The 27,501-nt window shown below is 59.2% G+C and overlaps 2 protein-coding genes across 2 annotated transcripts in view; one reads left to right on the top strand and one right to left on the bottom strand.

Annotated features, from left to right (window-relative positions):
- Positions 1-530: 530 nt before the first annotated feature.
- Positions 531-1,136, bottom strand: NCLIV_056910 (conserved hypothetical protein; the record flags this gene model as incomplete). Its single annotated transcript, XM_003885246.1, has 1 exon — positions 531-1,136. The coding sequence occupies one exon, from the start codon at positions 1,134-1,136 to the stop codon at positions 531-533; it is 606 nt and encodes a 201-aa protein (XP_003885295.1).
- A 6,292-nt stretch (positions 1,137-7,428) lies between these two features.
- Positions 7,429-27,501, top strand: part of NCLIV_056900 (AGAP005082-PA, related) — a gene marked incomplete at both ends in the record, with an annotated part of 45,504 nt that continues 25,431 nt past the window's right edge. The window contains 10 exons of the mRNA XM_003885245.1: positions 7,429-7,629; positions 8,120-8,356; positions 8,978-9,517; positions 10,749-10,859; positions 10,958-11,165; positions 12,228-12,399; positions 12,684-15,686; positions 16,365-16,498; positions 17,153-22,663; positions 23,276-26,973. Of these exons, the coding sequence (XP_003885294.1) occupies positions 7,429-7,629; positions 8,120-8,356; positions 8,978-9,517; positions 10,749-10,859; positions 10,958-11,165; positions 12,228-12,399; positions 12,684-15,686; positions 16,365-16,498; positions 17,153-22,663; positions 23,276-26,973 (13,815 nt within the window). The remainder of the gene's footprint in view (positions 7,630-8,119; positions 8,357-8,977; positions 9,518-10,748; positions 10,860-10,957; positions 11,166-12,227; positions 12,400-12,683; positions 15,687-16,364; positions 16,499-17,152; positions 22,664-23,275; positions 26,974-27,501) is intronic.

Genomic DNA, 27,501 nt, shown 5'->3' with positions numbered 1-27,501 from the left:
CACAAGCGACTTTCATCTTATTTGGTAGACGGTGTGACGACAGCCTGTAGATAAGCTATCATTTACGTTGCAGCGTTTCCCTGTTCACGACGGCGAAAAGAGGGACAGTCTCCTTCTGCCTGACCACGGTACTGCATCCTCAGGTGTAGGTGACATCGGCAGAACAACCATCACCACGGAGCATATGGCGCTATCAGCACGCATCCACTGCCTTCGATGAACTCATCGGTTTGCCCTCTTCTCCACTACATCACATAACACCCGCGAGACAACCCTTTTTCCCGCTTCAGGTTTCTCCCTTGAAACCGAGGAACCTACGCAGCGACAAGAAAGTTTCCCCGTTCTCGCGAATACCATCCGTATGCATGATGGAAACCAGTTCGACAGCAGCAAAGAACAGCAAATCTATTCGCCACAATCAGCGTATCCGAACTAGGGCACGTCTGACAGACGTTCCTGGAAGACGGAAGGAACCCGTCCAGCGTTTGAAAGCTCGTCAGCCCATGCATTACGGATTGCATCCCCGAAATTTACGAGCCACCTGTTTCTTTGCTACCGGTGCCACATGATTCTTCACCTGCATTTTTCGTGCCAGTGTCGCCGAGTTGTTGATGAGGATTGACGCTCCGTCCTTCCGCCTCCGCCGCATCGCGAACAGGCCTCTGTGGAGGGGGATAGCAGATCGGGTGGTACTGAGAGTTCGGCATTATTGACCCCTGACTGAATTTTCCTTCAATGCACTCAAGCAGCATGGTGTCCAGAACCTGACCTTGTCGAACGTGCTTGCGGTCCTCTGACACTTCATTGTACAGGCACAGTTCACACTTCACGTCTTTTTCCCTTGTTTCGGTACACACCACTGAGAATTGGTCGTTACTCGCACCCATTTGGGCAACGTAGTCTCTAATCCCTTCCTCGTACATTTGTCTGTCATCGATAGGAACATAGAATGGTGTTAAATTCGCATCTCGGGCTGCATCTCCAGTACGAAAGAAGCATCGTGCAACGCCTGTCTCGCGGACGCGACGGCTCTCAACGACGAGCAAACCACAGTAACCGGCCAGGGAAAACAGGACCGCCATCCTCCAAAATGGCAATGACCGTCCCTTCGACGGGCGAGACGCGAAGTAATCCATTGCGAGGTTTTAAGTATCCAGAAGCTCCAGGTACGCCACCGACACGCACTGCGGGGAAACGGGAACAAAGACAGTAAAAGTAGAAGTACACAGACACAGTACGCTCAACTGGACGGACACAGTCGCAGACAAACCGTTCAGTGGTGGTTCCCACGCGCAACCTCAGATGCCCCGCGTACGCTCCACAATAGGGGACAAAAATAACGGAAAGCAAAAGAAGCCAGCTTAAAATACAACACGTAACGCGCAACTCCGTAGAATTGTCCTATGTCTCGTTTCCCGCCTTCATGCACGGTAAAATGAAATGGACGCGTTCATCGCCCGGTATAGCCGGTGGCTCTTGCCCCAACTCAACTGATGCACACCGCTGTCTCCCTGTCGCAGCCCTGGGCCCGCATGCACCACTCCGAAAAACACCCTTGGTTTATTTCGAGTCGCTCACAAAATCGGTGAGGTCTCTCGCTGGACATGAGGCAAGAAAACAATAACCGATTTAGGCGTCCGGCGGGGGAAGTCACGAAAGATCAGGCAGAGGAGAGAGTGTACTGCTTCGTTCCCCTGAGCGATACAGTTTGTGCGTGTCTCTGTCTGGCCGTGGGGCGGTGAGCCTGTTACACTGCGCAATTTTAACGACAGAGGACTGGCGTTGCGCACGGGTTTTGCATGTTGCGAAGACTGCTGCAGATATTCTTCTGGTGTTTGGAAACTAGTGAATGGTCACCTGCCCTGAAGCGGTCGACAACACCGGGACGAGGGGCATGTTGGTGGCGAAAGAGAGCGGACACGCCACCCTCATCGCGCCGGGGGGTTTTGCATTCCGATTGGACAGGACATAAGGATAGAAAGTAACGTGGATCATTTTCTACAGTGCTTCGACAAAATGAAGATATTGCAAATGGTACCGCGAATATCTTACATAGTGTACCTTTGCATTTGCTCACAGTTATACAGTTTGCTGGCAAGTATGTAACCAGCGAGCTATAACTCTGATTAAAGAATCCAAAGATAGCACATTTCCAGCAGCTTCCACACAGTAGGAAACAGATGCATAGGTGACGTCGCTGTGATCGAGGAACCAGGGAAGCATTTTGAGGAACAGAAGGTGCAAGAGCTAAGGCCGCGCCCTACCTCGTCCTTGCCGAAGTGGATGACACGTTGTCTCTTGTCCCAGAAGATTGTAAGGGTGCTTCTCGAAAAAAGTCAGTGCGTTGGTGGTAGCCTTTTGTTGGATTGAACTATTCACGATACTGAGATCGAGTTACGATACCACAGTTTTACCTTGGACAGAGACCATGAACTTCCATTCTAAGGAGCACCACAGGAGGTGCTACGAGAAAACGGAAAATTCACACACAAGTTTGCGTGTCTCATCCAGGACAGAGAAGCGGAAGGGTGCCTCAACGCCTGTCCCCCTCTCAAGAGCAGGGGAGAATCTCGTTTCCGCTCCCTGACGGGTTCGCTTGGCCACTAATGCTGAAATTCTGGAAGTGGGTAGATGTGGCGGGTTGCGGCCAGCTACTGGAAAACGACCAAATCCGTGCCATACATAACTAAAACGTTTGCTCGTCTGCATAAAGCCGTTCGAACAGTTTGAACGGCATTAGTTTTCACCTACCTGTAGCCTCATGATAACGCATCGAGTGAGAGAAGCACCGGGTGCTCGAAGTTGCCGATACAGGAAACCAAGCGTCAAGAATATCCCGACCTGTACAGCAGTGGTTAAAGCACCGTCCCCCTTATTCGGCCCTACTTCCCCAGATTAGATGAGAGCTAGGAATGAAGTTCAGTCAAGGGGATCATTGTGACGACGCTACGACTCCTGCACAAACGTGCTGTTTATAGAAGGCCTGCTGTATGGTGTGATGACAGCGGCTGAAACTGCAAAGGACAGTCAAGATCTCCGAAAGAAGTGCTACCCAGTGTACACGAATGGGAAAGAGGGGTGACAGAAAACGTCCGCCCACACGACGCTCTTTGCACAAAACGAAGACTGCAGGGGAAACTGTACCCGGAACTGCTGCTACTTTGTCCTGGGTGGCGTCGAACCAAACAGGAAACAGTTTCATTGTTAATGAGGTTGAAGACAGACAAAGGATTCATCAGAAGAAACCTGGAGGTGCTTGCTTAAATGCAGATAATTTTATGCCTCTCCATGCCGTAAGCGGCTGTTGTTTGTGACCCACGCGCAGAGCCAAATCTTTGCACATGTAAGGCCCTTGTTGCGCATTTCATCCATTCTCACGACCGAGCCTTGTTGGACACGCCGACATAACTATCCCAACATTATGCACCTCCTCTGACTCTACAGACCCTGTGCGAGTGGTGTGTGCGAAGACACGACAAGTCCTGGCAGAATTATCTTCATGCATACCAACCGCCTCCACCTTTCTTGAGTTCTACACGAAGCTTTCGCCTTTTTACGGTCGGGCCTACATGAGTTGACTGGTGCAGATTGTAGGAACCGTTTTTTTTTCGTCCCATATACATCGCTTTGCACAGTCAAGAAAACCTGGAGAGAAGAGCGAGAAATACTTTCGTTCGTAGAATGTGAACCATTGTGCCGACTCAGCTCCCCATCCATTCACCAACAATCAGCAACTTGTCACTTCTGGACAACCTGTCCATGGCCGCAGTGCAACGAACGACCACTGACCAGGGAACCCAACGGTAGCGTTAGTCTCCCGAAATCCGCAGCAAAAACTGCCGCGAAACGCTGAAGGGATAGACAGTCGAATCTTGAAGGGGTGCCACGAGCGAGTTCTTTTACCAAACACTTTCTGTTCCTGCACTTCGACAGTCGCTGGTCGTCAGCTTTGTCTTATGTTTTGCCTGTAGAAATAGTGCCTCGAGCACCCCGACCGTTGTCGGGAAATTGTCACGGTTGACGTGTCGGGTGTTTGTGTTTAAACGCTCTGTGTTTTGTGTGATGACGAGGGGGGCTGACACGGTCCCAGCAAACGAAGGGGAGCATCACGGTAAAAGCATCTTTGTCGTTGAAACTGAAAGGTACTCCCTCTTCACCGAAAAAAACCAAGGGAACGGAATTTGAAATTTCAAGTCCCTTGGTAAAGGTGGATTAGACGCAATAACGCGGTCGCCTTACAGCCTTGACATAATCATGTGTACCACGAGTATAATCGTGACTTTTGGGCATACTGTGCAGCTTTGCAGCCAAAGAAGAAGCTGTGGTGCGAGGCAAGCAAAGAGAGTTAGTTCGCCTTGTTGCTTCACTGAAGAGATGCTCGATCCATACGGAGGCTTGTCTTTCTTCGAAAATCTGCTAAATGGTCTGCCAACTCCGACGAGTATTGCACAACCTGCCCGCCGTGGGCTGACCTTGCCGGTTTCCCTAGTATGGACAAAACACACGCTGCCCTACAGACACTCGCTGTTTTGTCTCATCCATATCTCCAGCAGTCATATCGATCCAAATGCGTTACTCTGTCGAGCCTCTAGTAACAACAGGCCCGAGGCAGTTGTGGAAGCACCGGTGTAGATCTCCAGCTTCATTAATGTCGGTAGTGAATTCCGGGTGACATCTCGATTCGTAATAACTTCAGACATGCACTCTTTAAATTCCTACAGAAGTGACGAAGACACTGTTTAACGAAGAGACAGCCATAGCACTTTCTCAGAACCTTGAGGCAGAGTGAGTGACATGACTAATAACCCCTACGAGACCCTCCGGATGTTTATACATGGGGAGGCGGGGCTAGGAACCTTTGTATACCAAAATGACTAGAATTTTGTGCCACCACTTTTGTGCAAAGCTGTTTACAACGTGAAACGCCCGAATAATTCCTCCACTTTTCTCGCAGCAACGTTTCATGCCTGGTAATTGACAGCTGCGGACGTGTCAGGAGATGGGATTTCCATATACCGTTTTGCAAGATGCTAGGCCTTGACTGCCAGAAACGCGCATGCAGCTCAAACAGCAACAAAATTCATGTACGCAGCATGCAGAGAAAAAACCACGATTGCTGTTTCCCCGCTTGTAGGGTATGATTACCTCCTGCATCTGGCGCCAGATGGAAGAAAATGCACTTCCCCAGTTATTTTCCCTTTCTGTGGACTGACTTTTTTCTCGGGGGAAGCCGTGCCAAACTCACAACGCGAAGAAGTCCCTCCACGCGCTCCCTTGAGTTGAACCTCTCCACAGCTCCCGAGCCGGATACTGCCGGAAGGTCTATATTCGCAGAAGCGCTGACTTCAGTAGTCTTTGATACCCATGGAGGCTCACTGTTGTTTTCTCTCTTTGATGAAGCGATTTCTCTGTCACTGTAGTTTCTTCTCGATTCAGCACTCGGCATTGTCAGTTTCGTTTCTTCACCTGTCTTCTATTTGCTCGTTTGCCCTGGTACAGTCACTCGAAGGATTCCGGCTGCCGAACACATTGACTTGGCACACCGTGCCCCGTGCTAAATCCTGGCATCTCTCCCCCACTGTGTCATTTTTTACACTTTCGGAGCCTCATAAATTCGGACTTTTGCCATTAAGTCTAAAAAACACACAGCTGTTGTCCTTTTGTTGTTCTCCTGCCCAGTTCTCGTGCCCGCTCTTGCGGTTCCCTAAAAAACGCGTACGACTGTCCAACCGACCTTCCACAGTTTCTACGCTTCTTCAGATTACAAATTACCTGTCCAAAACCTGCTTCCTTACTAGAGTTTCTCACGAACTCGTGAAGAAACGTATCGCTCTCTCGACGCCTGTGGGGCGATATAACTGTCGAGGTCCTTGTGCCACATTTAGACACTTAACTAGTGGTCGTTGTTCTGTCTTCCTCTCAGCCCTGCGGTCCTCAGATGTGTCACATACCCATCCCACTTTTCGTAACGAGGCTCTGTGTCGACAACGGTGACCGTCGGCCATGTAGCGGAACCGTCACCGGCGCTTCCTTGGCGAGTTCCACGAAGCACTCACCCCGTAAAGTCCCTCGCCGCCTTCTGCGCCGCTTGTCTTCTTCCTCAGCAGGCGTGTGCTTCCCCTTTTGACTTTACCCCAATCCCTGTGATCTGGTCTTCCTTGTCTGCGTAATCGGGCAACCCTGCTGCCTGCTGGCTATGACGCTTTGCGTGATGTGTAGGCGCCTTGCGCTTCCTTTCCTTTTCGTCGCGCTGCCGGATAATTATTGCCTCCTCCAGGTATTCATTTCCAGGAGTTCGTCGTGCGCGAGTCGAGCTCGTAGCTGCTTCCCTTCACGCTCTTCGTTCCTCTTGAGCTACCGGCCTTTCTTCGGCCCGTCATGTTCCTTTGTCATGTGTGTGCCCGGGCCAACGACAATATATGCGTCTCCGGTTCCGTTGTCTTCTTCTGGAAGGTGAAGAATTGCCTAGGACTCAAGCATGCGGCCGCGTGCTTCCGCAACTTTCGATTTGAATTGCAGTATCAGCCACGTCCTGGATCTTTCTCTTCCAGCTGGTGGGCACTCCCCGTCCCTTTTTTCCCACTGAAAGAACGAGGAGCCTTCTCGTTTCGTATTTCGTACCTTTTCCGTGGATGTTCTTTCCCAAGGACGAGTGAATGCTCACAACCCGTTCAGCGCAGCTAACGGGAGGGAAAGGCAGAGGGAAGGAGAGGCCTTACGCTCGCCGGCAGTCGGCTTTTTCTGCCGGGACGCGAAGAGGCGTCGTGTGGTCCATAATACGCAGGAACAGACTTCGTGACTTCGTACTGTGATGCTTCACCACTTGGTTCTTTTAAAAACGAGGAAGAGGTGCGGCCTCGAGCGGGGATTGGCTTTGAGTGTGGAACAACGTGATAAACGCCCGTCGAAGCATGCCGCGTTTTGCGGCAGGTCCGCTCCGCCCCCTTCTCTCCTTATTCTAGGAGACGCACTGGTGCATCTCAGCGCGACTCCAAGGCCCGCGCGCTGACCTCTTCCCGGCACCATCTCCCACATTACACCCGCTTCCCGCTACACACTGGGGTGTACCGGCAGTGTCTTGGTGTGACCGTTTGAAAGACGACCGCCTCGGTACGACGGTTTTCTCGCGGCTTTTTCGATTTGCTCTTGGTTTCCTGTTTCGTGTCTACTGTCGATTTGCGATAGCCGGCGTCGCTTCACCAGGATGGCTCCTGGTAAGAGACAGTCGGGGAGCTCGGTATAGAAGTGAAATTCGCTCACCTCTCGTGCGCCACTGCGTTTTCCAAGTCTCTTTCGGACACGTCTTCTCTCTCGAATGCAGCGAAATCGTCTGCAGGGCTGCTCCGCTCTGGACAGGCGGCGGGGTTCGAAGCGTGACGAGCCTTTGCCACGATAGGACGAGGCGAGACACCGCGAGGCGACAGAACGATGCTGACGTCCTTGCTTCTCTCGCGGCTGAACGCCGCGCTATCTTCCGTCTTCCAGGACATCCAGAGGGACCAGCTGAATTTCTCTCTTCTTGCCGGGGAACTCTCTCTGGAGAATCTTCGTCTGAAAGAAAACGTCCTCCTGCCTTTCTCCTTTCCGCTGGAAGTCACGTATGGCTGCATCCGCTCGCTCCGTATCAAGGTGAATACAGCTGAAAAACACCGCTTGAGACGAGACGGGGGGGCTGTCGGAGTCAAGTCGTCATTCGCAATCGAAAGGCGGAAAACGCTCATCCGAGATCCCAGATAGAGAAGCCCACCGTGGGGAGGAGTCGACGCCGCCAGGCAGCGACTTTGCTTGATACAGATTCCGTTCCTTTCTTACACGCGCCGGGAGATAAGGAATCCGGACGGGAATGCGCTCCACGGCACTTTGGAGGAGGGAAGGGACGAGACGCAGCAGCGCGAGGAGACACCCATCTGTTTGTGTGGATGCGCATAGACGTTCCCACGCATGCAAAAGACAGATACAGCAAAAGAGTGAATGTAATCACACATTGACGCATCTCGTACGTTTTCGTGTTCTTGTACACTTGAATTCCCGTATTTCCCATGTGTATTTTCTTTGGCCAGAGCGCGCGTTTTTTCATGCCTTTGCGTGCATTGTGAGTGGCCTTGCTCTGCTCGTTCAGCTGAATCTTCTGCAGCTTCTCTCGCGGCCAGTGACCATCGAGGTGAACGACATTCTGACGGTGTTGACGACTCTGCCGGCCCATCGATGGAGCGTGGAAGTCGAAGAAGAGAACTGGAAGAACACCAAACAGATCCTTCTTCTCTCCGACGAATGGCTCACGTTTCTGCGGGGGAGCGACACAAGCGGAGGCTCCCTTTTTAGTCGACTGATCGCCGGTGTCATCAGGCGCATAGAGGTGAGAGGAAATGCGACAACGCAGGGCACCAACGGCACACGAAGGTGTTTCTCTCGGGATGCCCGGCCGTCGTCCCCGTCACTCTGTGCATTTGGAACTGCTTCTCACTGTGGCAGTGACGAGAGGGCAGGAGGCGGGGCGCACGGAAAGGCGCAAGAGAACAGCCGAGAACCCGCCAATGACATACCCCGCGACCCGGAACCTATTATGTAGTTGTTGCGGCAGGCGGGTGTTTTGTACGCAACGCCTCAATACCGCACACGGGCGAGAGGTCGGGAACCAGGGGATATCATGCTCCGGGGGTGTCTTGCGGCAACCTAGCGTCTGGCTATTCTCCCATTAATAATTTTAAACTCGGTCCGCCGTGGAGGAGAGGAGTTGTCTTTTTCGGCACGTTCAGTGTTCTCGTTAAGATGTCTTTGGCGAGGGTGATTTATGTGCTACAATAACACAGTCGGTACGAAGTCGAAACAAGGTAGTTGATGGTGAACCAGTGGTTGAGCAAACCTTTTTATGGATTATGCTGGCTTTAGTCTGCCTAGGCTCCTTCGTTTCCCCGACATTTGATTCCGAGCTGCCTGGATCTGCCTTTTTGTTGCGGTCGTCTCTTTTGTTTCTTAGCTGTTTGCGACTCGGATTGAGCTACGCCTCGAGGAAGGGGAGATTCGTGATAGCTGCGTATTTGCCTTCGGATGGAGGACCGAGCGAATTCACACGCTTCAATGCGAGAACGAGCAGGAGCTAGAGCCTGTGGATGGCGCCAGGTGCAATCCAGCAGATCCCTCTCCTTCACATTGTTCGTCTTGCCCCGTGCATTCGACAGGCAAGCAGGACTCTTCGCGCCGGCTTCTCTCCAGTGACGAGTCGCCTTGTACAGATTCTTCGACAGTCGATCCAGGATTCCTGGAAGCTCTCTCGCCTTTTCCAGGCGGCGATCGGTCTGCCTCGTCTCCCGACGTTTCCTCGCTGTCGTGCCAATGCCGCGGGTCCTTTGCTGACGGGCGTCAAGAGGACGGCGAGGCCTGGGTAGAGACGAGCGTGGGCGGGGACACAGAGGCGGGGGATGGCGGCCCCAGGCGTCCGAGCGAAGCGGGTGGAGGAATCGGAGGGGACAATTCGACGCGGATTCTACGAGGCAAGAGCCGCTGCGGATACAGCGAGGTGACAGACAGAGCCGAGCATGAGGGGTGGAGTCGGGGAGGCGCTGTGGACGGCGAAGGGGCGGGAACCGGCCGTCCGAGACAGGGGGGGAGATCGTTGAGCTCTGTACCTGAGAGAAGAGAAGATCAGCAGGGCAGCACAGAAGAAAGCTCACTCCCACGACCGAGACATCTGTTGTCACAGTCGTCGTTTGCTTCTGTGTCGAGTTTTCGCGCGCCCCCGGAAGGGCGCGGAGCGGGAGAATTGGACGAGGCGCCTCGCTCTTGGCGTCGTGCCGTGTGGCGCCGCCTCGGCGCAACATTGGCTTTTGGGATGACAGAAGCATCTTCATCGACGTCGGCGACAGGATCCGTTCTTCCCGCCAGGCGGGTCCCCCCCTCGGGAGACGAGGGCGCTCGCCGTCGGACGGCTGTGCCTCCCCGCCCTGCCTTTCTTCCTCCGCGTTCGCCAGCGCTGTCTTCTCGATCGCACAGTGTCGACGGGAGTCAGCAAGGGGGACTCTGTGGGCGCTCCGCCGATGGAGAAGCGAGGCCCATAGGGGCACCGCCGTGGCTTCGTTCCTTCTCTTCTTTGTCTCTGCCTAGTCAAGGCCTTCAAAATCTGCCTTCTATGTTATATTCTTATTTCCTTCCGTCTTCGCCGCATCTGCCGGAGCGCGCAGGCTTGCCAGAAGAGGCCTCGAGGGGCGACGCGACCAGCCAGTCTCGTCGCTTCGGTCTCTCCGCGTCTCCAGTCTACCTCAAAAAAATTGAATTCGTTAACTCGGCAATCTATCTCGATCAACTTGCCCCTCACGGCCCCCTTGGCCCTTGGATTCCGCACCCGGCTGCGTACCGTCGGCTCCTGATTTCACAGAGAAGCACAGGCGCCGCAAGACCAGGGGAACCGTCCTCTTCTCACCAACGTCCCGTTCCAGACACCGGACGCTCACCACGCGCTTGGGGAGATGCAGGGACAGTTGACAGCGTTGAACCCCGCGCTGGTCCTGCGGGGACCACGTTGCGTGGAGAATCTTCGAATCGGGCCTTCTCGCTGTCAACGCATTCGGACTCGACACTGCCTTTTCCACGTCGGCACACTCGCGGATGGTCAGAGGTTGGTGGCCGTGCGCAGGCAAACAGAGGCGCGGGTGAAGGCGACCGAGGGAAACGCACGACAAGTCGGTCGCCGCCACGTACCGGCCAGATGCGCTCCACCCGCGATGCGTCTCTTTCGCGTCCGTTCGACTCAGACAGTCGGCGATCTGGTGCGCCTCGAGGCTCTCGAGTGCGTCGAGGGGAGCGACAGAGAGATGCTGACAGGTCCGAGACGGCCCGCGTTCACAGGCCCAACGAAACCGATGGTAATGACCATTTGCCTGCAAGCGAGCGAGATCGCCGCAGGGACCAGTGCACCTCTTTTTCGACGCCTCCCATGGCTCGGAATGAAAATGTACGACAGGAAGCGTCGACTGTACCCCGCGCATTCCCGTCTTCTGCGTCTTTTTCTTCTGCCGGTTCCTCCGTCCGCGGAGCTTCGCGGTCGGAGGCGGTGGCCTCGGGCGCGGCGGGCGAGCCCTGCGAGCCCCCTCAGGAAGCGCGCACGGAAGGCGCGTCATCGATCTACGATCTGTTTTCGCTGGACGACATGTTTGCCAGAGCAGAGGAAAGTGCGCCGCACCATGCGTACATTTACCGTCCGGGAATAATAGAGTTGTGGCTGCGCCTGGTTCCTACTCCGCAACAAGCGGAGCGTTCGGCTTCGATTTTCTTCGATCGCACCTTTCCTCGTCCACTTCGTGCTGCTGCTCCGCGAACTTACTCTGCAGCCCTCCACAGGCAGAGCGCGGTGCCCGTCCGTGGCGCAGCGTCGCCGGCCGTTTTCGCGCGACACGAGCGGCAAGTGACCGTTTCCCCCTCGCTGAGCACAGTTGACGGAGCGGATGGAGGCGGCGAGAGAACACGAGAGGAGAGGTTTCTGTCAGGAGAGAGAGGGACAAACGGGAGGTGGCGACCACGCGGCTCGGGCGCCAGGGAAGGGCGCGTGCAGGAGACAGGCGGAGAGACATGGGGCGGTCCCCCCAGGAGTTCCACTTTCTCGAGGGAGGAGGCAAGCGCGTTTCTGTCCTCCCTCAAAACCGAGTTGTGCTTGTCTCAGTTGCCCGATTTGGAGAGAAGTCTGACAGATCGCGAAAGCCTCTTCCCAGTCGTGAGTGCAAGGCCCGCACAGGTCTCCCAACGGCACAAGGAACGCCTTCTGTACGCAGACAGGGAGCAAGACCACGCAGCACGGGGAGGGGTGGGTTGTCTGCGTCTGTCCTCCCGAGTTTCCACGCCTCGACCTCGCGCTGCTTCGTCTTCTCCCCCCCGTTGCGGCGCTCGCCCCGCGCCACACCAGAACGGACAAACGCGTTCCTGCCGTTTGTCTCGGACCTCTAGCCTTCCTCCGCTGCCACGTTCCCGCTCGCATACGAGGGAAAGCGACGGTGTTCGACCGTCCTGTCCTGCGTCGCCGACGTTGGGAATCCCCGAAAGAGCGCCACGCTCGGACGCGTCCTTCGGAGATGGAGGAAGGACGCCTGCAGATGAAAGTCGCCGGGAAGGAACGGGTGGCGCCGGCGTCACGCGCTCGTTTTCGACGAGCACTCGTCGAATCCGCGACAACGAACAGCCAAAAATGGGGGAGGCGCACGCGGATGGGTGCTGGCGGTCCTCGTCCTGCCACGAATCAGTTGTCTATACAGGAGAGGAAGACAATTCACTTCCTTACATCGGTCTCACCTTTGTCTTCCCGTCCTGCACTCTCACCCTGAAGAAGGACCAAGTGACGAGCATCTTTCAGTGGATCCAGTACACCATTTTCCTTTACTCCGATCTCGTCTACGGGGTAGTCGCTGATCAAATGTAAGCTTCGCCCAAACACGTTCGCGTCGACCGTGAAACGACCGGGGAGAGTCGCCGGTTCTTGCTTGCGGGTGGGGAAAAGAGAGACAGGGTTCAGGGTCTTGGTTCTTGATAGCCTCCCCTTTTGCATGCGACCCGAATTGTGTTTTTGTCTTGAGACCAGCTTTCAAGAAAAACAAGAGGGAACGGTGAACTCGCTATCGCCAAGGAAGGGACGTTGGCTGTGTGTCCCACTGCGCATGCAATTTCCTGGGCGGGGGCGTGTGATCCTTCTCTCTGTGCAGGAACCTGAAGCCTTCGGTTGAGGAACGCGAGGCGTACATTGCGGCGTGGCGGCGTCACCTCCTCACCAAGTCCGGCGGCCGTCCAGTCCTTCGTTCGCTTCAAACACCGGCGTGTCCTGACCACAGACCGCCCTGCCTGCGTTCTCGTTCCGCCTCCGTGCCTGCCTCGCGGACTCGCTGCCTGTGCCCCACCTGCCCCGTGGTGACGGAAGCGGCGAAGCGGGCAGAAGGGTCGGTGAGGGACGCGGAGATCCTCCGGGCCTTCGAAGAGAAGTTCTGGGTGGACGAAATCGTGCCGCTGCGCCACGCGGCTCTCATGTCTCTGAAACGCGCGACCGAGAGGCAGCGATACCAGCTGGAAGGCGGATGGAGTGCGATAGCCTTTGCCGCGCTGCGGAGCCAGGGCGCTGGGTGGGCGCGACAGGAACGCGCGGTCGAGCCCCGTGATCCAAGCCCACAGCGAGGCCCGGGCGATGCAGCGATTGCACCTGGACGTCGCCACAGAACGGCCCTGTCGTGCCATTCGTCCGAGGCAGCACAGGCGGCGGACCTCGCCCCAGGGCCGAGGAGTGCAGGCTGCTCGCCGGGGGGTGAGACGCGGGGCGAACGCGCACTGGGGCAGCCAGACAGCCCGCTACACGGTTTGCAGGGATGGCGTGGCGGCGGCGGGAGAGCAGGAGCCGTCGAGACGGGAGAGCGCAGCGATGAATCTGGTGCGGCCAGAGAGCGAGACGAGCCGCGAGAGAACGACTCGACGCTTGTCCTCGTTGCGCAGCCCATTTCCGGGGGCGCGACACGTCCAGGAACGCAGGTGTCTCCGAGTGTGGAGCCTGCAGGGCGAGCAGGCGACCGCGTGTTTGAGCGCGACGGAGGTCGTCAGATTGTTGTCGCCGGACCGGACGGCGCAGAACTCGTATTCGAGAGGACTGCTCTGGCCGCAGAGTCTTTGCCGGGAGCACACGTCGGCGCTCCCTTTAACCCGTGTGGCCGCCACTCGTTTATGTCTCCTTCCCGTTCCTGTTCGTGCTCCTCTTCGCTCTTGTGCTCCACAGACTGCGCGGCGTGGCAAGGTCTCCAAGCAGACCCTGGGAGAGGACAGACGCTGTTCGATCCGTTAGCCTCGTCGCTTGACGCACCGTACCTTCGCGAGAGCATGTGGGGCTCACGTGACGTCTTTCTGCCGCGGCACGAGGCTGACGAGGACGAGACGTCGTGCACTTTGCTCGGAGGCGGCGCAGAGCAGACCGACCCTCTCGAAGAAGAGTGGGATGAGGAAGTTTTGAGAGAAGACGTTCTCCGCAACATCGAGGCGCTCCACTCAGGACGCTTCACAAAGTCCCTTCTCCTCGCTTTCGTGTTTGAAACTGTGCAGCTGAAACTGTGGAGCTGCCCTCGAGCTTCGGCAATCACAGAGGACGACACGTGCGTCGTCGCGAACAAATCCGGCGTTTCGAGGCCTCGCGCTGTGCGTCGTGTGGGAAGAAGGCACGGAGACAACGGGGACACCCGAGACGCGCCACGAGACGCTTGTCAGCCATTTCGGTCAGGGGGCAGAGACACCAGCGCCGAGAGAACAGCCTGGAACGATTGGAGGGCGGTCGTGAGAGAGTGGAGCCCGTTCGCGTGGCAGCGGGAACCAAGCCAGCGAGAAGACGTCGGCGAGGCAGCTGACGGCGAACGGTGTCTCCTGTTCACCTGCAATGAACTTTACTTCCACCGGCTGAACTGGGCAGACGGCAGGGGCTCTAGCGCGTTGTTTTGCGACGACGTGTCTCTAATTGATCGCTTTTCAGCTCCTTCGCCCTTGTGCCAAATCGTTCGGTCTTACGCGCCGCCGTCGTATCCCGGTTACTGCGCAGCAGCAGCTGGACATCCCACTCCACATTCGGATCCAGGCGCCGCGTCTGCAGTTCGACACTTGCCTCCACAGAATTCGCCTTCGTCTTCCACGTCGACAGACGTTCGTTCTCCGCTGGAGTCTCCCCTCTCTGTAGCAGACCCGCGGTGCTCTGCCGCTCGGGATCATGCGCCAGGTCACCCATGCACTCCTTCTCATCGAGATGTCTCCTCTTCTTCTCCTTCTCGTATCCCCTCCACCACCACCACTACTTGTTCTTCGTCCTTTCTCGGGCCACCTCGTCCTTCTTCTTCTTCCCACTTGTCTTTGCCGCCGGGCCCCGTCCCGCCGTCCGCCTCGCCTGCGGGGACGTGGGCGGAGGCAGGCTCTGCGCTCGACTCCAAAGCCGGGACTCGTCAGGACAGTCGAAACAGCGACGCCCGCGCGAACGCTGCAGAAGCGAGAGGCGGCGCGACGGGCCGAGGAGCCCTGGGCGAGACGGCAAGACCTCCGTCGCGGGCCTCAAAGGAAGGCGGTTGCGTGGACCCGCCGCTGGCCAATGCGACGGCACGCACCGCAGGCAGCGACTGGAGATGGAGGCGGGAAGAACCGGGCGCAGTCAGCACGACTGCCGCTTCCGAGTTTTGGTTCACGCAGGGAGGGGCGAGTCCCTCGCCTCGGGACCCAAGGCCTTTATTTTCGTCTTCTTCTGGGCAGAGTCTGCTGAGAGACGGGCGTCGACAGTACTGTTGGATTCGCGTAGATCAAGTGTTCAAGCGCATGCCAGCGCATCCCGACGTTGTTCTGTACGGCGAGATGTCAGGCCCTGTCGTGGTGACCGTCTCGCCGGCAGCCGTAAGCGCCGCGCTCTCGGCCTTCAGCGAGGCCTTGGAGCCGGTCGAGAAGGCGTACGTCGTCGCGCGAGCAGAAAGGCGAGTTCAAGAGGCCATGCACAGAAGCGAGGTCTTCATGGCGGAGTTGGCCGCGGGAAACGTGGAGCAGCTTTACTGCGCCGATGTGTGTGTCGCCGTGAAGAGCCCTGTGAGGTGCCTCGTTCCTCTCCGGATCGAGGACGAGCTCGGCGGGGGGAGACCCGTCCAGGGGCGATGCTGTGGGGAGGCGGGGGACGAGATGGCTGGCCTCATCGAACGGCGAGAAGCCGAACGGTTCAGTCGCCGGACAGGGTCGCATGCGAGGAATCGGGACAGCGAGTCGACACACGCTCCGACCGCTGCGCCGGACCCGCAGGCGTCCGGCCGAGAACAGGCCAGAAGCAACGAGAGGAGAAAAAGAAGCAGAGCAACGACCTCAAAACGTCGGAACGCAGTCGCGGGAATGGACCAAGAGAGAGGGACACGAAGGCGACGGCAGCGCGAAACTGATGAGCATCCCGGGCCGTTTTTCGGGGGGAGAGCAGAAGGCGGAGAAAGCGACGAAACGCAAGAGAGGCGGGGGTCTCGAACGCGTGCACCACTTTCGCCGAGGCCGAGAGGAAGGGAGGGGTCAAGGCTAGAAAGGATTGCGGCGGACGAGTATGACGGCATTCTCATTGATTTCGGCGTCTGCGTGATTGACTCACAAATTCTTTTTCCTCGCTGTGACGGCCTCTCAGATGCATTCGATATGTGGGCGCCGGGCACCTGGACGTCAGACCCAGAGCTCCCTGTCACTCCTCTTCGTTGTCTCCCATCCGTCTCAGAGTCAGTCTTTCTTCGCTCGCACACATCCCGTTCTGCCGTTTCGTGTAGCTCCATCGCGCCTCCGACACAAGCTGGCAGTCGTTGCTCTCTGACCAGGAATCCATCGTCAGCCGGTGGACTCTTGTCCTCGCTGCGTGCCTCAAGCGTTGAGCGCCCCGCCGGCGTCTGCTCGACGTCTGATGCACACGCCGGAGCTTCGGCGGGGTCGGCTCGCCCCGCGTCGGAGCCGGACGCTGGCGATGCTTTAGGACGGCAGGAACGAATCGACGACGAGGGCGGTAAGGGACGCGGAAACCTTCGTTTCTCTTCGCCCATCAAGCCGGTGGCGTCGTCCGCGCGGGACCGTGACGGATGTGCAGCTTTCGGGGGGAAAGTAGGACACACATCCTCGAGGGCAGTTGCTCGAGGTTCTGTGAAACCTACGGGCAGCCGGGAGGAAGGACCGACCCGTTCCCTTGGTTGTTTCACTCCTCCAGTTTCCGTTCCTGGCGACGAGGACGGGAGGGCGAAGGCCGGATTCAACGTGCCTCCGTATGTGCGCTGTTCTTCTGCCTGGACTCCGGAGCCGATGCCGCTGGTCGAGCCTCTTGCTGCGCATGCGTCTGGACCCCCGTATGACCGCTACGCGATCGTGTGCAGCGGCTGGAGCGTCAGTCGTATCCACAGTTGCCAGGCTTTTCTTCAACACATAACGCAGTGTGCCTGCCCTGTTTGCTGCCTTCAAGCATCCCGCACTTGTCTCTGTCTGCGGTCCGCGACCGTGGCTCTCTGTCGGCGACGAGACGCCGCTCCTGCAAAGACACAGGCAGAAGAAAGGGAAGGTCGAAATGGTGAAAGAGGCTGGGACACAGGGAGAAAGCAAGGACTGGGCACCGGCAGTCTTTCCGCATGCAGTGTGGAAAGCGCACACCAACTGGCACCTGAATGCGCAGGACGGCCCGGCTCTTCCAGGAGCGAGACGGAAAGCGATCACAGGGGAAGAACGAGTTGGGGAGGAGACAGGGAGGCGACTGGGAGACTCAACGGAGACGCGCACCGCCGCCTGTGGCAGCCGGAATCCCGGCGCTGGGGGGCAAAAGAAGAGACGGCGAATGACGGTTTCCCGTCGAGTGGTTGCCGGGGACATGAGAGTGAGGGCCCCTGGGCAGGGAAGGTTTTGGACAGCGAAGATGACGGGAGTGACGGGAGTGGAAACGAAGAGGGGGACGACGCAGGAGAAAATCGATTCGGGACGTATCTAGTTCACCCTGTTGCCCTACGAGTATGTGGCGACGTTTGCCACATGGGCACGCACCGGATGGACGCCCTGCGCCTCCCCAAGTTGAGACTTCTCGTGCAAGACGACAGCGTCAGTGGTCTGTTTGTAGAGGTTTCCGACGACGACGTTCGGCGCCTATCGGCGCTGGTCCGGGACTGTGTGGAAGCCTTCCAGTCTCCGACTGCGTCGCCGACTTCCCCCTCAGTCGTCCCGTCGCTCCCGCCCCCGCAGCTTGCAAGGTGGGAGACTGCGGCGCCCGTAGATGTCCCAGACGGTCGCGTTCCACAGGCCACACGAGGCGCATCCCCCCGAGAGCTGAGGGAGAGACGTGGAAGCGACCGTTTCTGTTATTCTTCGTCTCATCCTGTCAATGTTCATCGCTTATCTGGAGTCCCTTTGTCCCCTTCCGCGCTCCGCACAGGTGCTGGAGCGAATGAGCAGAGTGGTGACGCGAGTGGCGCCACCGGTCGCCTTTCTGTGGCGAGACACTACCTATCTAGGGGACCGCCACAGTGCCAGGACAAGGCGGGTCAGTGTCCCTCGCCTTCCCGCAGCGCTTGCCGTCGCCCCGGCTCGTCCGGGCCCTCGACGTCCTGCTCCTTGGAAGGCGTTTCCTCCGCTACCTTTCGATTTCCTACTTCGTCTGCATCTTTGCCGCCTCGGCGGCCTATCCAAAAAAGTTTTCCCCTTGTGCTTCCCCCGCCGTGGGAAGGCCAAGCCGTGTGCCCGTCTGAGGTGCGCGGGGCATCGGCGTTGGGTAGAGTGCCGCCACCGCGTCGGCCCTTTTCCAGCTTTTCTTTGGATCAGCATTCCCACACTGGCGGGGACATCCAGTCCGAGCTCAAGCGATTGATGGAGGCGGGGACTCTCCATCGGTCGGGGAGACACGAGCTCCGGCCGGTCGGCGATCCGGACCACGGCCGCGTATCCACGCCGCAGAGACCAGACCGGGGCGCGGCCACGGGGGTCAACGCAGTCAACGAAGCGAACGCGCACCGCGCTGGGCTCCGTCCTTCTGTGGACCGGAGAAACGCAGAGAGTTCATCTTTCTTTCACCGCCTGTCCCTCCGGGTGCATCGTTCGCTGCTTCGACAGAAACAAAACGCGGGGAAGCACTGGCAGGTGTCGGCGCCCGGCGCTTCTCCTCGCCTTGACAGAGGACGGCCTCCGGTGCCTGAGCCGAACGCCCAGAAGCTGGGCAAGATCGAAAGCCTCAAACGGTTCTTTACGGCAGCCGAATCGGATGCGTCGAAGAACAGGAGGCGTGTCCCCGCATCGGCATCTCTGTCTCCCGACCGAGGCCACGTTTCGGCCACGCACCGCGGTATGCAGGAAGGAGACGAGTCTTCTTATCCCGGCCACGAGACCGGCCTTGCGCTTGCGTCTCGAGGCGGCGCATTCGCGAGAAGCCGAAAAGCGGGCGAGGCCGCTGAAAAGACGATTCGGAGTGCCTCTCGACGCCGCCTCTTGTCCCTCTTCTCCCGGCGAGAGCGCCAAAGAGCCACGCCTGCTGGACAACAGTGCCCGGCTCTGTGGGGGCCGTCAAACCCAGAGGAGACGCGGCTTCTCGAGGAGGCGGGGACGACACATTTAGAGACGCGGACTGGCAGGGACAGTGGTGAATGGAGACAGACGTTTCCACGAGAGCCTCGACTGTTGCAAAACGCAGTGGTATCCTCGCCGTCTGCCCCCCCGATGACCCGTGGTGTGTCCACCAGTGACGGAGGAGGGGCGCCTGCCGAGAGTTCAAGAAGGAGGCTGCTGGCGCGGTCAGGGACGACCGAAAGCTGTTCAGAGACGGACGGCAGCGAGGGAGGAGAAGGCGCCCTCCACCGCCAGCCGGCCAGAAGAACAGGCGAGAAGGGAGTCAGGAGTCTGGTGGAGTTGTTAAATCGCGAAGTGCAGTCTGGAGAAGAATACAAGTGCTGGAAAGGGAGACGAAGAAATCGCCTGTTGCGGCGACGAAGGAAACACGCGGCCAGTGACGACGAGGCGACCTTCGCTGGAGTCCACGACCAGAAGGGCTCAAACAACTCTTCTGGTCCTTCGTCGACAAGTAACGAGAGCGCGAATGCGGAGTCTTCCAGTGGTTCTCTGTTCGCGAGCGTTGGAGAACACCCGGCGGAGCAAGAAGAGCCTTCCGCAAAGCTTACCGGTGTCCAGGAAAACGCGTCTGCGTCGTCACGGGGTCTGGTGAACGCCGAGGTGCTGGTGGAGCTTTCACGCCTGACGATTCTCGTGCTGTGGAGCCCAAAGGGCCGCGCGTCGACTGCGAAGAGACAACTCATCTCCACGCCCCGCGGCAGGCGCCCCCGCGCTCGAGGCACCCACTCGGAACATCCCAGATGCAGCGGGGAACCCACCGGGAGGAGGATGCGTCCGATGATAAGTGACGGGGGGCGTACACCGAGGCTTCGAGGAGGCAGTTCCCCGAACTCGAACGAGATGAGTCTGGCTTCGTTGCCTCAGGCGGAGGACGCAAAACGATTTGCGTTAGTCCCGGCCTTGCCGCCCGCTCCTCAGGACTATCTCAATGAAGAGGCAATGCGCCCTTCTTTTATGCTGCCGGCAACTGGCGACGGCCCTGGCGCCTGGTGGGATGGCCTCGGGGGGACGGAGTATGAGTTGCTCTGTCCGTCGGCGTGGTGCAGCACTGAGGAAGGAGCGGATCGGATAGCAGAGGGGATTGCCCAACTCCAGTTTCCTTTCTCGGTCTCCGATGACCGTTTGGTGGAGGCCTCTCCATTCCTAGATGCAGCGGCCAGGTCGTTGACTGGGGCAGAGCGCCTGCGCTCTTTCGAGGACGGCTGCGGTCGCTGGCCTGACCCTGCAGACCTGGACTCGTGCGGCCCCCGCCGCGCTGACGGTCGGTCGCTGCTCAGTGGGGACGAGGGCGACGAACGTTTTCCCGCTCTCCTCCCCAAGTGCTGCGCGTGCTGTGGAACCGCTGGCGGCCACCGAGGGGAGGCGCAAGGCAAGAGACTCAAAAGCAGCCCCGCGCACTGTTTTCCCGGCGAATCGAAACAGCTCTGTGTAGGAGTGTCGGTCGTTGCTGTGCGTGCGACAGCGTGGTCAGGAGGCACCTTTTTAGGAGAAGACGAGAGTGCAGGAAAGCCGCGAGGAGAGACTGTGGTGCCAGGGTCGACTCGGTGTATCTACCGCTGTTCAGCTGGTACACTGTCTGTTGTCGTTCCTCAAAGCACGCAGACGGCGCGTTCGACGTCGCATGCGGATGCGTCGAAGGCAGAGGGGCCACGCCGCGCGGAACGAGAAGATGTGAAGACCCACGACCGACGGAGGCAGAGGAGTGAAAGCCAGCTGCGCGCTTCGGCTTCTCTCGTCAGCGGAGGTGGACTGAGCCGCCGTGGAGAGCGGCGCAGACCCTCCTGCTGCATGCGCGCCAGAGCGACCGACGGAAGCACAGATTTCTCTGTTTCAGACGCCACACTTGACGGCGACGGGCGAGGTTCGCGAACGCCTGCGGGCGGCTGGAGACGGATGAGAACCAGAAACGGCTTCGGCAGTGGCCTCTCGGGGAGTTTCGCTTTAGACCAGCAGAAAGAGCCAGAGGGGCGAGACGCTTACGCAGAAGCGGATGCGCTTCCTGGAGCGACGGGCAACAGGGGCAGAACGCGCAGTCGAGAGCTAGGGGAAGCGACTGACAGGCTCGACGGGGGAATGCATCAAGTGCGAAGCCGCGCAAACCCGAGATCGCGAGAACAGGAAACGAGGGAAATCGCGTGGAGCAACACCTCGACGGAGCCTTGGTGGAGACGCCAAACAGCCTTTTTGCTGCATGGGATCCGCCGAGAGAACAAGGTTGCGCCCTCGCTCCTGCTTCTGCCTCCTCCGTCGCTTATGGTTTCGCCTTGGGGAGCGCTCGTGCCGTTTCTTCCGCCCCCAAGATCGGTGCCCGCCGCTTCGCCCGGCAGCCCCGACTCGACGCCTTGTGACGACTCCAGAGAAGACAGCGAAGAGGCCCTTTCGGATCCTGCAACATGCCGCTCGTGTATGGGTTCTCTCTTGGCTTCGGCGGATGTGCGAGAGTGGGGACTCCTTCACGTTTTTCCGTTTCCAGAGCTAGGCTTGGGACCACTGCCTGCAGTGCTGGGGTGCCTGAAGCGGTTGAGTGGGGACGATGAAGACGAGAAGTGGGCGAGGAGAGAAATGGAGTTGCAGAGACGAAAGGACGCAGCCAAGCAAGACATCGCGGACCGGTGTCGGGTGGCATCGACGGAGGCAATGAAAGCCACATTTGCCTCTGCTCTGTCGGCCCTGGCCACCCCAGCGGACAGCTCACCGGCGTTCGACGCACGGAAAAGAGGAGCGCCGCCGGTCGTCTGCAGCAGCGCCAGAGGGGCGCCTGAGGTCTTTCCGAACCTTGCCTCAGGTTGCGGCGTGTACTGGCGCCGTGTTTTCCCACCCCCGCTACCGCGTTTCGCCGACGCTTATGTCGACTCGCAGAGCTTGCGCCTTCCCCTAGGCGTCGACCGGCCAGAGCGGGACTGTCTTCTCGAGGCTCTCGGCACCGGCGTAGCGGTTCGCACAGCAGACCCGACAGAGAGAGACGAATTGGCTGGATGGGAGAGGATCACCAGGTGGGAGAATCAAGAAGATCAAGACGAGGCGGTGGTTGTCGACGCAGTTTCTGGGCTTCGATGGGTCCTGCCTGCTGGTCAAGCTGCACGCCTGCTTGATGAGGTCCGGAGCGACGGGCCGTTGTCGGACTGGATCGATCGCGATGCCTATAGAGAATACAAGTTAGACCGACCCCCGTCAATTCGAGACCAATATTCCGTCCGACAAACAGAGACTCGCGACGCATGCATGAGGCGCTCCTTTTCTTCCCGTTTGTTTGGCAGAAAGAAGGAAATGAGGACGGGACCCGCATGCAGCTCGATCGACTGGCGGGAAGAATTTGAACGGCCCAGGGCAGCAACTGGGGACGGCAGCAGGCTCGTCGAGTGTTCGCACCAACACCGCTTTTTCGGGGACCACTTCAAAGGGTTCCGTCCACCTGTGGTGCGGCCCCGAGAGAACAGCGGACGAGACGTACGCGAGGAAAGTAAAGCGGACTTCCAGCTCGACGGCGAGGTCTGCTTTAGATCTTTAAAGCAATCGGTAAAACTCGTTCTCCAACCCTACAGGCTCCTCATGGACTGGGAAGCCGCTGCGGATATCGTTGGTAAGTCAGAAAGGGCTCAAGGAGACACGAGACGTGTTGCGGTGACGAAGAGAAAGAGGGGACAAGAGGCGAGAAGGGAGCAGAGGGACGAGGCCTTCGTGAACGGACGAGGCTACCGAACGGTTCAGGCAGCGTGGGTTTGTGAAGATGGGGTGGCGATAAGAAGAGACACATCGGGAAGAGGCAAAGGTAGAAGAGACGGGGCATACTGCGAGGTTCCTCGAGGAGGACGGCGCGCAGAGAGGACAAGGACGAAGGCACACAAGGAAAACGAACAATAGATGGAAACTGTAGGCCTTGAACGTCGAGGAAAACGGGGACAAGGAACCGAAAGGAAGCATCCACATAATGAACCGGGGAACGTCGTTGGGGGTGGGGGAGCGTCTTTTTGCCGTTGTTGCAAAATGAGGTTTGCTTGACGAGAGAGATGGGCTTGGGAAGGTTTCCCGTCGGCATCGTCTCGAAGACACACGACGGTGGCGGGAGGCAAGGGGAAGAAAGAGAGACAACGTGGAGCTGTCGCCCGTGCCTCGTCGTCGGCCGGCTGCCTTATAAGCAGGGTCCCTGGATATGTTTGGAGTTTGCTCTGGTGTGCTGTTTGCGGTGGATCAGACTGCAGCCGCCGTCTCCTCGCTTCCGTCTCTGAGGCCATGATACCGGTGGAGCCCGAGCCACCGTCCCCGCTGAGCCCGTTGGCCAGCCCGTCCCCGCTGAGCCCGTTGGCCAGCCCGTCCCCGCTGAGCCCGTTGGCCAGCCCGTCCCTGCCGTCGCCTCTGCCCTCGACGTACTCCTCGGAGTTTCGTGTGGATCCGCACGCGGCCTCTCCTTGTCGACTTCGGTCGCCGCTCCCGCCAAGCTGTGCCACCCCTTCGCATGACGCCTCGCCACGCTCGGCTGCTCGCTCCGCACGCGTCCACTGCACTCCTCCTTCTGAACCGCCCTCTCGGGCGGCGCCGAGCTCGCGGCTCTCAGCTGGCCTCCTTCGCGGCGACAGTGACTCCCCAAGCCGCATGAAGCAGCGCCGTCGAGACGCGGGCCTTCCGGTTGACCAGCGAGTTGCAGGCGAGACACAGGTGGCGTGCAGCGAGCGGCGTCTCCATAATGACGAACTTGGGGAGCTGCAGACGACCTCCAGTCGTCCGCCACTTTTTGACGCGGCCTGGTCCCCCGATCGCGCTCCGTCTCTGGCCGGCAACTCCCCGATGGGAGCCCTAGCTGGGCCAGAAGGCGACGAGACGCTTGCGCCCGCTTCCGGCGGCCCCGCGTCTGTCTGGGGGGCGTTGACCGTGCAGGTTTCGCTTCTGCATGTGGAGTGCGTTCTGCCCTGTTTGGCTGCGTCGCCCTATCCCGCGCTGGCTCCCGGCGTTGCGCCCGGTGACTCGCGAACCCTCTGTCTTCTCCAGCCCCGAGTTGTGGGCTCGGCCGCCGCATCTCTGTGTGCCTCTCCGCCACGCCTTCCCAGGAGACCAACGTACTCTTGGGGGCTGCCCTCGGAGAAACGGCGAGGACCATCGGCTTCCTCGTCTTCCGTTATCGGTGTGGGTTCTCGGGCGCGACACGCCAGAAGTGCCGCGCCACTGTCCCACCAATCGCTCTCTGCAGACCGTCGCTTTGAGGGTCACCGGCAGCCGTCTCGCTCGAAAGAGACTGCAACTGCCGAGCAACGCAGACTCGGTTTGCAGCCGCCTGCGCCTACAGCAGCGGCGAGTGTCGGCCACGCAGAGAGTCGCGGTCTCGCTCTTCGTTGCTCGTCAGACACCGCGCTCTCTCCCCGGCCTTCCACCCAGCGCGGTCACTCGTCCTCGGCCGTACCGAAGATGCACAGACTCCAGACCGAGGCCGGGACGGGAGAGGCAGCGTCGGCCCCTCGCTCCAGCGGCCAGCTGGGCAGATTCCAGCGGAATTCAGAAGGCGTGGGAACGGACGCCGGCAGCTCCGCGCGCCGAAGCTCCAGCGGGCTTCCAGGCGGACCCGAGGGCCTCGGTTCTGCACTTGGGCCCGACGCGAGACAAGAGGGACAGGACACTCGAGCCGACTGCGGAGACGGGGGACTGCGGTTGCAGCGCGGCTTTGCAGAAGCAGCTGCCAAGTACACGCCTTCAAATCGAGCACCCTTCTACCTTTCACAGTCGAGGCTAGGGTCGAAGGAGCTTGCGGAGAGCGCTCGCGTTCTGGACGACGCTGGAGGCGCCTCCGGGCGTGTCTGGCAGAGCGTCTGGGCGCCGCATCTCCACAGAGCTGGGCGTGGCGACGCGCCGCATGTGTGGGACACTTACGACCTAGACACCAGCCGTACCAGAGGGCTCGGCGGATCGACAAGTCCAACGGATGGAGCATCCCACCGCCCTGCGGAGCTGCTGATGGGATGGCCGACGCTGCTGGCGCCTTTTTTTCGATATCCGGGAGCGCGACGCTTCGGTGGGAGAGGACGGAGAGGGGAGGACCGCCTTCGCGCTTCCTCTGGGCATGTCCCGGCGCAGAGACGAGGTGGACTCGCGTCGCCTTCGTTGCTCGTCGCGTTTGGATTGCATGCGTCCTTCCAACAGACATCTGGAACCGCTGACAAGATCGACAAGGACGACAAGGACAGCTGCCGCCGCCCTCTGTCGCCGCGCTGCGGAGGACTGTCCACGTCCAGACAAGCGCTTTGCCCAACATCACGGGTCTCGGCCCCGCGCCAGAAAGCTCGGGGCGGAGCGAGTACGGGAGGCAGAGAAAATAGGGAGCAGTTGCCGACGGGGAAAGGCCAGACGGTGTTTCCGAGAACTCAAAACCACCTGAGGGGTGCCCAGTGCCTCGACGAAAGCGACCAGGCTGAACGCAGCGAGGCAGAGGAGACAGGCAATGGGGGAATCGATCGTCAAGCGTTGCGCGTCTCTTTGGTGCACACCAGTGTCATGTTCCTGTCTCCTGCTCGGTCGACTGCCTCAGCGTATTCTTCGAGTCCTACGTCGCCGTGCGGCCTCCCGTCGGTCCCGTCTCGCGCGGCGGTGCGAAGGTCTGTGGCGGCCCGGTCGCCGAAGCCTTTTCGCCGCTCGCAAGCGCACCACTTGGGCGACATCGGCACACTCGCGGGCCGAAGGCGACACCGTACAGTTTATCCGGGAGTTGGCAAGAGCCCCGCGTCACGAGGGTGGAAACGCGGAAGAGAAGCACCTATGATCAGTGCATGCCTCAGGCAGAGATCGGCAGAAGCGGGGTGGCCAGCCTGGGAGACAAGAAGATTGCACGAGGGATGGGGCGGCGAGAAGGTAGCGGCACGTAGGACGGGTGCGTGTCGGGTCTGTGTTGATCCGCGAGGCGCCCAGACGAAGAAGGCAGCGGAACGGAGTCTGCGCGGACAGCCGCGGGACTCCATCTTCTCCCTGGGTGGCGAGGAAAGCGCTGGCAGCCATCTGGTCGGCGGTCCGCTACGGATACCGCGAGATGAGGCGGCAGCTGCAGGGTCGTTTCTTTGCTATACGACTCAAGTCCACGATTTGTCGTGGTTAAAGACGGCTTCGCGAAGAGTGCTTGTGGACGGTTTCACCATCCGTGTGGGGGCTCGCCTCCTTCAAAATCGGAGGCTTGAAATCTCCATGCCCGTTCCCCTCCAATGGGCGTCCCCCGCGGACCAGTCACGACCCCCACAGTTGCGACACTCAGCCTACTTCCGAGATGGTCCCGCGAAGACGCCGCTGTTGTCAGAAAACCCACTCGCCAGCATCGCGGAGGCAAACGAACTCCGAAGATCTTCAGCTCTCTCCCACGACAGCAGCGGGGCTTGTGTGGCCGAGGCAGATGTGCCTGGCGTTGGCAAGGCCCTGGGGCCGAGCCGGAGTCCCTCGCAGCGGCTCGGACGGCGTGGAGCAAGAATGGAGAGAAGGGAGGTGAATCGCATCGGGGGCGCTGCCACAGAACTCACCCAAGCCCCGAGACTCGACTCGGCTGGCGGCAACCAGGCTGCGACCGAGTTGCCGCGAGGCGGGCAAAGAGGCATTCTCGACCGGTGGACGGACGTCTCGAGTGGCGATGACAGCGAGGACGCGCCTGAGGCGCAGGAAGCGTCGCGGAATGAGGTCTCCGGGTCGGAAGCCGACGCGGGGAGGCGGCGACACTCATGGGTCTCGCCTTCGTCGCCACAAGGGAGACAGGCCTGGCGGGAGTGGCCGCTGCAGACGTGCGACGGTCGAGAACAACGGACGGAAAGGCGAGACGCTGACGAGCCACACGACGGACAAGAGAGGCGAATCCGCCAGTGTGCGTCAGGCGAGAGAAACAGCGAGGACCAGGTGTCTCTCTGCGTGGAAGTCGACGTCGATCCTGTGTCGGTAAGGTCGTTTCACAGAGATGGGAGGCAAAGCGGAAGAGACGCTGAGGGGGTATCTCCCCCTCAGCGTTCGAGGAGCAACGGAAGACGAACACGGTAGTCGTAGGCTGGTTTTTCGGTTTGTGGAGCGAGATCAACAGCGAGGTAGCTTTGCATCAAGCTGCGACAGACCAGATGTTTGGATTCGGTTTTGCCTTCTCACGCCCCATACAAACGGCATCGACTACTAACGAACGCGTGCGGGTCACGCGACGCGTAGACAGTGCAGACCCGCAGCGCCATCTCAAGGAACCGTTGCCGACGCTGCGAGACAAACACTTGCTTCTTCACATGCATACAGTTATATGAAAGTGCGTGGGAGTAGTCGGTGGATCCCCGCCTGCAAGCGGCATGGAGACCTCGTGAGCGCGTCACAAAGCTACCGGAGAGAAAAGTCACCGACCGGCAGGACCAGATGTGCTGTATGCTTTTTCTTCAGCCCTTTTGGGGAACTGGGTCCTTTCCGCGAACCAGGTGTGGCGACTGATCG

The sequence above is a fragment of the Neospora caninum genome, chromosome XI (genome assembly GCF_000208865.1).
Source record: "Neospora caninum Liverpool complete genome, chromosome XI".
NCBI classification, from domain to species: domain Eukaryota; phylum Apicomplexa; class Conoidasida; order Eucoccidiorida; family Sarcocystidae; genus Neospora; species Neospora caninum.
Note: the sequence above shows the minus strand (reverse complement) of the source record. Positions and strands in the feature narration are given on the sequence as shown.